Below are 15066 nucleotides of genomic sequence, written 5' to 3'. Positions count from 1 at the left end.
TGTGGTATATAAACCCACAAGTTAATATAAACTTATTGTGTAAGTTTATATAATAAACTTAGTTTGTCTAGGAATACATATTTTTAATTTCATTTTTCCTTTCATCTTTTTTTTCTTTTCTATACAGTATCGGGAAAATTGCCTGGCAGCAAAAGCACTTTTTCCTGACTTCTGCCTACCAGCTTTATGCCTCCAAACTCAGCTATTGCCATACCTTGCTCTACTAACCATTCCAATGAGAAATCAAGGTAATAACATAGGTTTTTCTTATCTTTTAAGAAGTAGGGTTTTTTAATTAATTAATTAATTTATTTATTTTTTAGGTGGAGTCTCTACTGTCCAGGCTGGATTGCGGTGGCACGATCTCGGCTCACTGCAACCTGCCTCCTGGGTTCAAGCAATTCTGTTCCCTCAGCCTTCTGAGTAGCTGGGACCACAGGCACACGCCCCCACACCTGGCTAATTTTTGTATTTTTAGTAGAGATGGGGTTTCACCGTATTAGCCAGGATGGTCTCGATCTCCTGACCTTGTGATCTGCCTGCCTCGGCCCCCCAGAGTGCTGGGATTACAGGTGTGAGCCACCGCATGCGACCAGAAGTAGGGTTTTATAGCAGTATCTTTTTGTGGGCCAATTTATTGCTATATGCAGTGAGATACTTTTTTTCCTTTTATTTTTTGATCCAGATAATTCTGGATCCTTTATGTTTTTTGTTTTTTTTAAAAAGCATCAAACAGGCCAGGTGCAGTGGCTCATGCCTGTAATCTCAGCACTTTGGAAGGTCAAGACAGGGGGATCACTGGAGGTTAGGAGTTTGAGACCAGCCTGGCCAACATGGTGAAACCCTGTCTCTACTAAAAATACAAAAATTAGCCAGGCGTGGTGGCATGCGCTTGTAATCCCAGCTACTCGGGAGGCTGAGGCAGGAGAATCACTTGAACCCAGGAGGTGGAGGCTGCAGTGAGCCAAGATCGCACACCTGCACTCCAGGCTGGGTGACAAAGTGAGGTCTGTCTCAAAAAAACAAAAAGCATCAGATGATACAGAAATATATAAAGAGCCGAACGTGGTGGCTTATGCCTGTAATCCCAGCACTTTGGGAGGCGAAGGCTGGGAAACCCCATTTCTACTAAAAATACAAAAAATTAGCCAGGCGTGGTGGCACGCGTCTGTAATCCCAGCCACTCGGGAGGCTGAGGCAGGAGAACCTTCAACCCCGGAGGCGGAGGTTGCAGTGAGCCAAGATCAGGCCATTGCACTCCAGCCTGGGCGACAGAGCGAGACTGTCTCAGAAAAAAAAAAAAAAGTTTCTAAAGTAAAAATTGAAAGTACTTCCCCTACAACCACAGGTTGCTTTGACAGATTAATGTAAATTCTTCCAGATACTCTTCTGTGGATGTAGAAACATGCAGAATGAGGCAAGCTTTAATTTGCTTATGTCACTTACTGTGGATAGCCTTTCGTATCTTATAAGTTAATGTCAGAGCAGCAATCTCATTTTTTTCCAATTTGTAAACATTTTATTTAACCTTATGATGGATATTTTGGTGGATTTCAGTATTACAAAAATGCCTATTAATAGTATATTTTCATTATATTTCTGTCACGAAATTATAATGCTACAAACATTACTATGCCTGTGGCAGTATACATCTGCACAAGTTTTGAAAATGTTATGCATTCATAGGCAAAAATGGGATAACTTTTGGGCAGTGGTCATGATTAATCTGTTGATCAGAATCCAGAGATTGCCCTTCTCCTTGCCAATTGCTTTAAGAGTACACTAGTTTTTGGCCGGGTGCAGTGGCTCATGCCTGTAATCCCAGCACTTTGGGAGGCCAAGACGGGCGGATCACAAGGTCAGGAGATCGAGACCATCCTGGCTAGCATGGTGAAACCCCATCTCTACTAAAAATAAAAAAAAAACACAAAAAACAAAAAAACCAGGCCTGGTGGCGGGTGCCTGTAGTCCCAGCTACTCGGGAGGCTGAGGCGGGAGAATGGCATGAACCTGGGAGGCGGAGCTTGCAGTGAGCCGAGATTGCGCCACTGCCCTCTAGCCTGGGCGACAGAGCAAGACTCTGTCTCAAAAAAAAAAAAAAAAAAGAAAGATTACACTAGTTTTTTAACTTTTTGTTTTTTTTTTTTTTGAGATGGAGTTCCACTCTTGTTGCTGAGGCTGGAGTGCAATGGCATGATCTCGACTTACTGCAACTTCTGCCTCCCAGGTTCAAGCGATTCTCCTGCCTCAGCCTCCAAAGTAGCTGGGATTACAGGCATGTGCCACAACACCCGGCTAATTTTTTTTGTATTTTTAGTAGAGGTGGGGTGTCACCATGTTGGCCAGGCTGGTCTCGAACTCCTGGCCTTAAGTGATCTGCCCACCTCGGACTCCCAAAGTGCGGAATTACAGGCGTGAGCCACCGCGCCCGGCCACTAGTTTTTAAACTTTATTTTGAAATTATTTCAGGCTGGGCGCAGTGGCTCACACCTGTAATCCCAACACTTTGGGAGGCCGAGGCGGGTGGATCACGAGGTCAGGAGATCAAGACCATCCTGGCTAACCCCGTCTCTACTAAAAATATAAAAAATCAGCCGGGCACGGTGGCAGGTGCCTGTAGTCCTAGCTACTCAGTAGGCTGAGGCAGGAGAATGGTATGAACCCGGGAGGCGGAGCTTGCAGTGAGCCAAGATCACGCCACTGCACTCCAGCCTGGGAGACAGAGTGAGACTCCGTCTCAAAAAAAAAAAAAAAAAAAAAAAATTATTTTAAATGTAAGGATGCAAAAATAGTACAAAAAAATTCTTGTATATCCTTCACTGTTTCCTCATTATTACATTTTTTACCATATTTGCCTGATTATATTCTCTCTCTTTATAAGCATGCACATATATGTATTATTTTGCTAAACTAGTCTTGAGTAAATTACAGGCATGATATCCCATTATTCTTAAAAACTTAAGTCTGCACTTGCCAAAAACAAGGACATTTTCCTGCATAACCACAGTGTGCAATCAAATCATGAAATTAACATTAATACCGTTTATTTTATAGTCCCCATTCAAATTTTTCCAATTGTCCTAATAATATCCTTTTTTTATTATTTTTAATTAACAGAGATGGGATCTCGCTTTGTTGGCCAGGTTGGTCTTGAACTGCTGGCCTCAAGCAATCCTCTTGCCTCAGCCTCCCAAAGAGCTAGGATTATAGGCACAGGCCACCGCACCCAGCCCTAATAATCTCCTTTGTAAAATGATAACTCCCCATTTCTTGTCCAGAATCCAATGAAACATAACCTGATGCATTTAGTGATTTAGTTTCCGTGTGTTTTTAGTCTCCCTTGATCTGGAACAGTTTTGTAGTCTTTCTTTGTCCATGACATTTTAGAGGGATATAGGACAGTTACTGTATATATGATCCCTCAGTTTGGGTTTGTCTGGTGATTCCTCATTATTGGATTCAGGATATGTATTTTTTTGGCAGAAATACCACAGAAGTGATCTTAAAAAAAACTGGCAAGGAGAGGAAAGATATCTGGATTCTGACCAACAGATTCATCATGTCCACTGCATAAACGTTATTTTTGCCTATGAATACACAACATTTTAAACACTTTAAGTATCAGTACTTACAAAAGCTGTAAGATAAAACACTTTGTATCAAAGTAGATATTTAGTCTTTAATCCTTTCTTCTGATCACTGATAAGGTCAACTCTACCTTTAAAATTTCTGGGCCAGGCATGGCGGCTCATGCCTATAATCCCAGAACTTTGGGCGGCCAAGGTGGGAAGATTGCTTGAGCCCAGGAGTTTGAGACCAGCCTAGGCAACACGGTGATACCTTGTCTCTACAAAAAAATTTAAAAATTAGCTGGGTGTGGTGGCTTGCACCTGTAGTCCCAGCTACTCGGGAGGCTGCAGTAAGGGGATCACTTGAGCCCGGGAAGTGAAGGGTGTAGTGAGCTGTGATCACCCCACTGCATTCTAGCCTGTCTAGCTTGGGTGACAGGGCGAGACCCTTTCCAAAAAAATAAAATAAAATTTCTGAGATGTTTTGATAAGTTATATGGTAGATTACTAACATTTTTAATATGACACAAATTCTGTTTTCTGTTTTGAAGATTAGCACCACAGACAGGTGATCATTAATGAAATATGGCCCTTAAAATACACATTACAAAAGAGAAACTGATGGTAAAATTGCTGGTGAAGTTAACTTTTATCATTTCTCCACTAATTAAAAATTCAGATTCTGGGATCACATCTCTAAGCTGTTCATACCAAAGAGCTATTTTTTAAAGATCCTGATTATAGGCAACAAAAGCAAAAATAAACCAATAGGATTACATCAAAACTGAAAAGCCTCTGCACAGCAAAGGAAACAACAGAATGAAGAGCCAACCTACATAATGGGAGAAAATATTTGTAAATTATACATCTGATAAGGGGTTAATAATCAAAATATATAAGGAACTCAAAGAATGCAATAGTAAGAAAACAACCCAATTAAAAAACAGGCAATTCCAGCCTGGGCAACATGGTGAAACCCTGTCTCTACAAAAAATAGATAAAATTGGCCGGGCGCGGTGGCTCACGCCTGTAACCCCAGCACTTTGGTTGGCCGAAGTGGGTGGATCGCCTGAGGTCAGGAGATCGAGACCAGCCTGGCCAACATGGCAAAACCCCACCTGTACTGAAAATACAAAAAATTAGCTGGGTGCAGTGGCGGGCGCCTGTAATCCCAGCTACTCGGGAGGCTAAGGCAGGAGAATTGCTTGAACCCGGGAGGCGGAGGTTGCCATGAGCCGAGTTTGCACCATTGCACTCCAGCCTGGGCAACAAGAGCAAAATTCTGTTTCAAAAAAAAAAAAAAATAGATAAAATTAGCCGGGTGTAGTGGCACACACCTGTAGTCCCAGCTACTTGGAGGCTGAGTGGGAGGATGGTTTGAGCCTAGGAAGGGAAGGTTGCAGTGAGCCGAGATCACGCTGCTACATTCTAGCCTGGGGGACAGAGTGAGATGCTGTCTCAAAAGGCAAAGGACCAGACAGACATTTCTTAAAAGAAGACTGGCCAAAAGGTAATATGAAAAACTGCTTAACATTAAGGCTTAACACTAATGATCAGGGAAACACACTTAAAACCACAATGAGATATCATATTACACCAGTTAGAATGGCCGTTACCAAAAGATAAATGATAACAAATGTTGGCTAGGGTGTGGAGAAAAGGGAATCACAGAGTTAGTAAGAATGTAAATTAGTACAGCTGTTTTGAGGAACAGTATGGAGGTTCCTTAAAAAACTGAAAATAGGCCGGGCGCAGTGGCTCACGCCTGTAATCCCAGCACTCTGGGAGGCTGAGGTGGGCGGATCACGAGGTCACGAGTTTGAGAGCAGCCTGGCAACATAGTGAAACCCCATCTCTACTAAAAACACACACACACACACACAAAACACCAAAAAAACTAAAAATAGGCCAGGCGTGGTGGCTCACGCTTGTAATCCCAGCACTTTGGGAGGCCGAGGTGGATGGATCACCTGAGGTCGGGAGTTCGAGACTAGCCTGACCAACATGGTGAAACTCTGCCTCTACTAAAAATAGAAAAATTAGCTGGGCGTGGTGGCACATGCCTGTAATCCCAGCTACTTGGGAGGCCGAGGCAGGAGAATTGCTTGAACTTGGGAGGTAGAGGTTGCAGTGAGCCACGATCACGCCATTGCACCCCAGCCTGGCAACAAGAGCAAAACTCTGTCTCAAAAAACAAACAAACAAAAAAACTCTAAAAATAGAACTACCATATGATCCAGCAGTCCCACTACTGGACATATATCCAAAGAATATGAAGTCAAGGCCAGGCGCAGTGGCTCATGCCTGTAATCCCAGCACTTTGGGAGGCGAGGCAGGCGGATCACTTGAGGCCGGGAGTTTGAGACCAGCCTGGCAAACATGGTGAAACCCCGTCTCTATCAAAAATATAAAAAATTAGCCAGATGTGGTGGTGTACTCCTGTAATCCCAGCTACCCTGGAGTCTGAGGCAGGAGAATTGCTTGAATCCAGGAGGTGGAGGTTACTGTGAGCTGAGATTGTGTTGCTGCACTCCAGCCTAGGTGACAGAGCCAGACTCCATCTCAAAAAAAAAAAAGAGAATATGAAGTCAGTATGTTGAAGAGATACCTGCCCTCCCTCCCAGTTTTATTGCAGCATTATTCACAATAAGCAAGATATAGCGTCAGTCTAATTGTCCATTGGATGAGGAAAACATGGTATATATACACAGTGGAATACTATTCAGCCATAAAAAAGAACAAAATCTTGTCATTTGCAGTAACATGGATGAACCTGGAAGACCTTATTTGAAATGAAATAAGCCAGGCACAGAAAGACAAATATTGCATATTCTCACTTATATAGGAGCTAAAAAAATTGATCTCATAATAGTAGAGCACAGAATGGGATTACCATGGGCTTGGGTGGTAGGGGAGTTGTTGATCAAAGAATACAAAATTTTGTTATGTAGGAGGAATAAATTCAAGAATTCTATTTTACAACATGGTGACTATAATTAATAGTATTTTGTGTGTGTGTGTGGTTTTGTTTCTTTTTTTGAGTCAGAGTATCACTCTTGTCACCCAAGCTGGATTGTGGTGGTATGATCACGGCTCACTGCAGCCTAAACCTCCTTGGCCCAAGTGATCCTCCCACCTCAGCCTACTGAGTAGCTGGTAACCACAGGTGCGCACCACCACACTTGGCTAATTTTTGTATTTTTTTTTTTTTGTAAGGACGGGGTTTTGCCATGTTGCACAGGCTGGTCTTGAACTCCTGGGTTCAAGCAGTCCTCCCACCTCAGCCTCCCAAAGTGCTGGGACTACAAGTGTGAGCTACTACACCCAACCAATATATTGTATTCTTGAAAAATGCTGAGAGTGAATGTAAAGTGTCTTTGCCACAAAAATAATAACTCTGTGAGGTAATATATATGTTAATTAGCTATAGTCATTCTACTATATATATATTAAAACAATATGTTGCCCACAGTAAATATATACAATTTTGTTTGTTAATTAAAGTAACTCTGTTTGTAGTCGGGTTTTTTTTGTTTTTTTTTTTTTTTTGAGATGGAGTCTTGCTGTATCTCCCAGGCTGCAGTGCAGTGGCACCATCTTGGCTCACTGCAACCTCCACTTCCCAGGTTCAAGTGATTCTCCTACCTCAGCCTCCTGAGTAGCTTGAATTACAGGTGCATACCACCACACCCAGCTAATTTTTGTATTTTTAGTAAAGATGGGGTTTTACTATGTTGGCCAGTCTGGTCTCAAACTCCTAACCTCAGGTGATCCGCCTGCTTCGGCCTGTGTAGTAGAATTTTTAACAGGTAAGTATCCAAAGGTCCTCATAGTGTTAGATGTGCAAACTTTAAAAGGTTTATAAAAATTAGTAAAAGTAAGATGTTTTGGTTTTTCTTATCAATTTTTATACTGTTTCTTCCGCTTTTATTTACTATATCATTTTCAGCCATTATTTCTTTAAATATTTTTCTGCTTCTTTCTGTCCTTCTAGTCTTTCATTAGGGTATGTTCACTTGAAAGTGTTCCACATTTTTCTGAGATTTTGTTCATATTTCTTCTGTCTTCTATATGTCAATCTATGTCCAAGTTTTTTGTTTTTTTTTTTGAGACAGAGTCTCCCTCTGTTGTCCAGGCTGGAGTGCGGTAGCACCATCTCAGCTCACTGCAATCTCCACCTCCTGAGTTCAAGCAATTCTCCTGCCTCAACCCCCTGAGTAGCTGGGAATACAGGCATGTGCCGCTATGCCCGGCGGGGTTTCGCCATGTTGGCCAGGCTGGCCTTGAACTCCTGACCTCAGGTGATCTGCCTGCCTCGGCCTCCCAAAGTGCTGGGATTACAAGCATGAGCTACCACGCCTGGCCTGTGTCCAAGTTTGATGATACTTCTGGTTCAAATCTACTGTTGAGCCCCTTTAGTGAATTTTTCATTTTAGTTATTGTACCTTTTGACTCCAGAATTTTCATTTGGTTCTTTTTATAATTTTTGTCTTTTTGTTGATACTCTTTTTCATGAGACATTGTCATTACAGCTTTGTTTACGACTTTGAGCATGAGTTCCTTTTCTACTTTGAAAATATTTATAATGGTTTATCTGAAGTCTTTTTCTGTTAAATTTAATGTCTGAGCCCTCGCAAAGGCAGTTTCTTTTACCCACCTTTTTCTTGTGTGTAGGTCACACTTTCCTGTTTCTTTACATGTCATAATTTTTTGTTGAAAACTAGATGTTTTAGGGAATATATTGTAGCAATTTTGGAGAATATTGATTCTCCTCCTCTGGGGCTCATTTTTATTGTTGTGTGCTTGTTTATTTGTTTAGTGACTTGGCTAAACTCATGTAGTGAAGTCTGTCTTTTGCAATATGAAGCCTTCCTCCCTCTTCAGAGAGCTCATCCTTGGCTGTGCCCGCAGTTTACTTGGGGTGATGGTGGTTTTAGCAGAGCTCACTTTGTCTCTTTCCCTGATACGTCTGTATAGCTCTTTGCTTCCTTTGTTATCACACTGTTGGCTACCCTAATTACTTTTTTTTTTTTTTTTTTTTTTTTTTGAGGAAAGAGTCTCGCTCTGTCACCCAGACTGGAGTGCAGTGGTACGATGGCTGACTGCAACCTCCGCCTCCTGGGCTCAAGCAATTCTTATGCTTCAGCCTCCTGAGTAGCTGGGACTACAGGCATGTGCCACCATCCCCAGCTAATTTTTCTATTTTTAGTAGAGATGGCGTTTCACCATGTTAGCCAGGCTGGTCTTGAACTCCTGACCTCAAGTGATCCACCCACCTTGGCCTCCCAAAGTGCTGGGATTGCAGACATGAGCCACTGTGCCTGACTACTCCCTAATTACTATCTAATTGCTCTGTTTTCAGCAGTGCTCTAGGACAAAAATTTCTCCACAGGCTGATCCAATTTAATTTGGGCAGGTGTAGGCTTTCAAGCCAGTTTCTGAGGGTTGTTCTGAAACCAGGAGGGCCCTTCTTAGTTGTCTCTTTCCCTGGTTTCTTATGAACTAGTTGGCTTATGTTTAGCTTGTTCTTATTTAAGAGGAGCTGGTTTCTGGGGTGCCCTTTAGGCTTGAACTTCCCCACACTATGTTTCAAATAAAGTGAGTTCCTTTGGGGAAGGCTTCGGAGCTTTTTCCTATGGACTGCCTCTCCTCTGGGCAAAATCTCTAAGCCACTTATTCTGGGTGGGTGCCCAGCTGCAGAGGTAGCCTCTGATTATTTTGGCTTGCCTCTCCCAGTGTGGACCCTCTGCTATGTAACAAGCTGGGGTAAGGGAGACTGCAGTTAGGACAGGGGACAGTGCCTTTGGGTTAGAACCTCTTATCCTATGAGTAGGGCCGGTGGGGAGAGGAAGCCCCAAACACCCTGCTGCACTCCAGTAGGAAGGAGTCCTTAGTTCTTGGCTGTACCCACCTGGAATGAAATGTTCATCAAGCTGAGCCCTCTCAGCTCAGGGTTGGGAATGGGAGGGAGGAGATAGTGGCTCAGATGCCTCAGATTCTTCCTGTTTGATTTTCTTGAATAGATATTTTCTCATTTGCTGTATGCTATTAGGACAATTTCCAGAGACTTCAAATGATTGATTTTTAAAAGTTTTCACCAATTTTGCTTATCTTTGGGATTGGGTACACAAGAGCTTATGCTGTCATCCTGAAAGTTTACTATGTCATTCTTTTTCTTTTTGCAATTTTAATTGTGATAAAGTATACAAAGCATAAAGTTTATCATCTTAACCACTTTGAATTCTACAGTGCAGTAGTGTTAAGTATATCCACCTTGTTCTGCAACCAGTTTCCGAAACTTTCGCTTCTTGCAAAACTGAAATTCTATAACTATTAGCATTAATTCCCCATTTTCCCTTCCCCCTGGCAGCCACCATTCTACTTTCTGTCTCTATGAATTTATGACTCTAAATACTTCATATAAGTGGAATCATACAATATTTGTTCTTTTGTGACAGGTTTCACTTAGAATGATGTCATCGCAGTTCATTTGTGTTAGAGCATGTGTCCTTTTTAAAGCTGAGTAATATTCCATTAGATGTATATACCATATTTGGTTATCCATTCATCTGTTGATGGACACTTGGGTTGCTTCCACCCATTGATTATTGTTGATGCTGATATGAACATGGGCATACAAATATCTTTTTGAGACTCTGTTTTTAATTATTTTGGGTATATACCCAGAAGTGGAATTGTTAGATCATACAATAATTCCATTTTTAATTTTTTGAGGATGCACTATACTGTTTTCCACAGCAGCTACACCATTTTACATTCCCATGAGCAATGCACAAGGGTTCCAGTTTCTCCACATCCTCACCCACACTTCTTGTTTTCTGGTTTTTTATAACAGTCATCCTAATAGATGTGAATTGGTATCTCACTGTGGCTTGGATTTGCATTTCTCTAAAGATTAGTGATGTTCAGCATCTTTTCATGTGCTTATTGGCCATTTGTATATTTTCTTTGGAAAATTGTTTACAACTTTTAAAAAATCTGTTTCAGCTCAGATTTCTTTTATCCAAGATATTGGAAGGCTCCCTCTGAAGCGACACTTTGGAAGGTAAGCTGATCATCTCAATTTCCAAAAAGCTGATAATGAAATGTCTACTGAATATGTTCAATATGAATCAATAACTGTTACCTGTAACATCCAAGAAAGACATACTGTACCTAGTAATTTATAAACATAATTGTATTGTAGACCCTTCCTTTTCTTAAATATAGCAGCATATCTTCACCCACTCCCAATGGACTATACCAGATTAAATGGAACCATGGAATCACAAAGGCAGAGGAATCTTTAAAATCCTCCAACTCAACAAATCTAGAAACCCCTTGCCAGCTTTCCTGTTGAGAGATGTTCTTAGCCTATGCTTGAAGACCTGCAGTGACTAGGAACTGCCTCAGAAAGTAGAAGAGTCCTTCATATTTTCTTATTTTAGAAAATTTAAACAAGCAAAAAATAGTTGTCTATCTGTCTATATATATATACTGTTCATTTTATTGGAAAGTAGCTTCTGTGCCATTATCAGTGATTAACACAAAACTTATATTTCAGTTTGACTTAGCTTATTTGTAAGATCGAATTAAGCACTCAGGAATTGTTTAAAGATTTTAAAAATGGCCGGGCGTGGTGGCTCATGCTTGTAATCCCAGCACTTTGGGAGCCCGAGGCAGGTGGATCACCTGAGATCAGGAGTTCAAGACCAGCCTGGACAACATGGTGAAACCCTGTCTCTACTAAAAATACAAAATTTAGCCAGGTGTGGTGGCACATGCCTGTAATCCCAGCTACTCAGGAGGCTGAGACAGGAGAATCGCTTCAACCCAGGAGATGGAGGTTGCAGTGAGCCAAGATCACACCATTGCACCCCAGCCTGGGCAACAAAAGCAAAACTCCATCTCAAAAAAAAGATTTAAAAAAATCTTGCTTACTGAATGCATGGACAAAAGTAAGTGATAGAAATGGCATCTCTGACTCCTCTTACCTTTTCTCCTATTTCTGGTCCCAAATGGAAAACTCCTGTGATGTGAGCTTTTTCCCCCTCTTTACCCTCCAAGATTCATTAAGGCCTTTGTAGTGTTAATGTTTTTTTCTGTATACTGGCTTAGCTATGTGGGGCCCATCTTTCCTATCGCAGAAAGACCATGATGGATGGATCTTGAAGCATCGTCCCACTGGGATGTGATCAGGGCTTACACATTTCATAAACACTGCTTTTCTTCTCACATCCCTCTGAATGAAAGCAGGACCAAGTCTCTTTGATGGCTTCTCTCCCCAACCCCCTAAGATTATGGCATCAAAATAAAGACAAGTATGTTCTATTGTATTTTTGCTCCTGAGATGTATTGAGTTGCTGCAATTTACACAAGCCTAAATTGAATGAGAATCTTCACTATTTTATTATTATTGGTTCAACTACCTACTTGATGTGACTTGAGAGGCAGTATTTTCTTTTTTTTTTTTTTTAGACGGAGTCTAGCTTTATTGCCCAGGCTGGAGTGCAGTAGCACGATCTCGGCTCACTGCAAGCTCCGCCTCCCGGGGTCACACCATTCTCCTGCCTCAGCCGCCCGAGTAGCTGGGACTACAGGCGCCCGCCACCACGCCCAGCTAATTTTTTGTATTTTTAGTAGAGACAGGGTTTCACTGTGTTAGCCAGGATGGTCTTGATCTCCTGACCTCATGATCCGCCCACTTCAGCCTCCCAAAGTGCTGGGATTACAGGCGTGAGCCACCACGCCCGGCCACGAGAGGCAGTATTTTCAGTGCTATATATTACAATGACTGGTACTATCTTTTATTTATGTTGACCATATTTAAAACCATCGTTCATATGTTTAGTATTTAGTATTAAATATTAATACTTAATATTTAATAGGTGTTTAATTTCCTGTAATTCAACCTACACGTTGTTTTTGCCCATTTAGCTTTTTTTCAGCTTTTACTATCCCAGCCTTATAGATAAGTCATCATGCACTTCAAATACTATTTACTTAGGGTGAATTCCTACAAATGAAATTGCTGGATCAATAGGTATATACCTTTTGGGGCTTTTCCTCTTTATTGCCAAATTGTTGGCAAGAATATTTTGCCAGTTTTATATCCACTTACAGTGTATCAGTATGTTCTTTTCTCCTAACCCTTGCCACCACTGGGTTTTAAAAGTATCTTTGCCAGTTTAGAAGATGACAGTAATAGGCCAGGCGCAGTGGCTCATGCCTGTAATCCCAGCACTTTGGGAGGCTGAGGTGGGTGGATCATCTAAGGTCAGGAGTTCGAGACCAGCCTGGCCAACATGGTGAAACCCTATCTCTGCTAAAAATACAAAAACTAGCTGGGTGTGGTGGTGCCTGCATGTAATCCCCGCTACTCCAGAGGCTGAGACAGGAGAATCGCTTGAACCTGAAGCGGAGGTTGCAGTGAGCCAAGATCGTGCTACTGCCCTGTAGCCTGGGCGACAGAGCAAGACTGTCTCAAAAAAAAAAAAAAAAAAGATGACAGCAGTAGCTCATTATGTTAATTTTCATTTTTAAAATTACAAATTAGATTTAACAATTTAGGAACCATTTGTATTTGTTTTATAAGTTGTCTATGTTTGTGCCCATTTTTCTATTTCATTTTTTCCTTTTTAATTTGTAAAAATTCTTTACTGAAGGCTGGGTGTGGTGGCTCACACTTGTAATCCCCGCACTTTGGGAGGCGGAGGCAGGTGGATCACCTGAGTTCGGGAGTTCAAGATTACCCTGGCCAACATGGTGAAACCCCATCTCTACTAAAAATACAAATTAGTTGGGCATGGTGGCATGTGCCTGTAATCCCAGCTACTTGGGAGGCTGAGGCAGGAGAATCGCTTGAACCTGGGAGGCAGAGGTTGCAGTAAACTGAGATTGCACCACTGCACTCCAGCTTGGGCGATAGAGAAAGACAGTCTCAATAAAAAAAAAAAGAAAGAAAAATTCTTTACTGAAGACATTATTTCTTTTTATTTTTAGGTGTTTTTGTTGTTGTGGTTTGGTTTGGTTTTTTTGTTTGTTTGTTTTTTGTTTGGAGACAGAGTCTTGCTCTGTCGTCCAGGCTGGAGTTCAGTGGCACGAGCTTGGCTCACTGCAACTTCTGCCTCCTGGGTTCAAACAATTCTCCTGCCTCAGCCTCCTGAGTAGCTGGGATTACAGACGCGTGCCACCACGCCTGGCTAACTTTTCTATTTTCAATAGAGATGGGTTTTTGCCATGTTGGCCAGGCTGGTCTTGAACTCTTGGCCTCAAGTGATCTGCCTGCCTTGGCCTCCCACAGTGCAGATAGTACAGGCATGAGCCACCGTGTTCAGCTCCTTTTTGTATTTTAAGTTGTAGGAACTTATTCAGTTTGTCATTTACCTTGTAGTTTTGTTTTTATAGTTAAAGAGACTAGCTAAACAGCACAATGTAGGTAAATGAAAGATGGCTTCATAATCATCACACTCATGGTGTAATTTAAAAATCTTCTCCTTTGGTTCTTATTAATGCCTGCACTGTGAATCTGACAGATTGAAAATGGAAGCCCTGACTGACAGGGAACATGGAATGATAGACCCTGACAGCGGAGATGAAGCCCAGCTTAATGGAGGACATTCTGCAGAGGAATCTCTGGGTGAACCCACTCAAGCCACTGCGCCGGAAACCTGGTCTCTTCCTTTGAGTCAGAATAGTGCCAGTGAACTGCCTGCTAGCCAGCCCCAGCCCTTTTCAGCCAAAGGAGACATGGAAGAAAACATAATAATAGAAGACTACGAGAGTGATGGGACATAGAAGCCAGCCTGCTAATCAGATTGCTACTTCACAGCTTCATTTTTGTTTCATTCAGTGGTACTTCAGCAGTTAATATGCTTTTCTGATGAATTACACAACAGTTTGTTAATTCTTCATTCTTGTAGTATTTCATCACAAGAAACCTACTCTTCTGTCATCTTGAAGTAAATAGAAGATCAAGCCTTCAAATCTGTTAATTTTTTCGGTATTTATTAAATCTGTGAGTGGTTTAAGGAGCGGTCAGTGTGTATAAAGTGTGTTTGAACATTATGCCAAATATCAAAATGTGAAGGACTAATTCAGGATGCAAAAACGTTATGGGGGGTTGTAAATATCAACTATTCAACAGTTTAGGATGCAATTACGAGTGTAAACTGTGTGCCTTATTTACACTTTATTGTCTCCCGCTTCTCAGATAGTTTTGATGTGTTGTACAGTGGAATATCTTAGATACTTTTTGGAAAGTATTTACATAAGTTATATCACAATTAAAATGTTGAATTTAATTTTGTTTCTCCTGTCTTTTAACATTATCTAGCACGCACTGTCTGCCATGGGTCCTTAGGCACAGTGCACCAATCTCCCTCCCCCAGTGTCAAACTTTTCAAAAGATAGGGAAGATGATGGCAACGTTGCGATGAGAACTGTAAACTATCTTTCCAAAAGAGCCCAGTCAGTGTGTGGTCATTGCCGCGAGGTG

At 41.6% G+C, this 15066-nt stretch overlaps 1 protein-coding gene across 13 annotated transcripts in view; it reads left to right on the top strand.

Annotated features, from left to right (window-relative positions):
• RAD17 (RAD17 checkpoint clamp loader component) overlaps positions 1-14872 on the top strand; it is a 45263-nt gene extending 30391 nt beyond the window's left edge. For 12 of the 13 annotated variants that reach the window (XM_031003310.2, XM_055367047.1, XM_019013430.2 and 9 more), the window contains 3 exons: positions 128-248; positions 10578-10635; positions 14105-14872. In XM_031003310.2, the coding sequence (XP_030859170.2) occupies positions 128-248; positions 10578-10635; positions 14105-14366 (441 nt within the window). In that variant the 3' untranslated portion in view covers positions 14367-14872. Of the gene's footprint in view, positions 1-127; positions 406-2610; positions 2735-10577; positions 10636-14104 lie in introns of those variants that run through there. The other variant, XR_010131753.1, reaches the window with a different exon arrangement.
• The last annotated feature ends 194 nt before the right edge of the window (positions 14873-15066 follow it).

This window comes from Gorilla gorilla, chromosome 19 (genome assembly GCF_029281585.2).
Source record: "Gorilla gorilla gorilla isolate KB3781 chromosome 19, NHGRI_mGorGor1-v2.1_pri, whole genome shotgun sequence".
Lineage (NCBI taxonomy): Eukaryota > Metazoa > Chordata > Mammalia > Primates > Hominidae > Gorilla > Gorilla gorilla.
The sequence above is the reverse complement of the archived record's forward strand: the minus strand, read 5'-3'. Positions and strand labels throughout refer to the sequence as shown.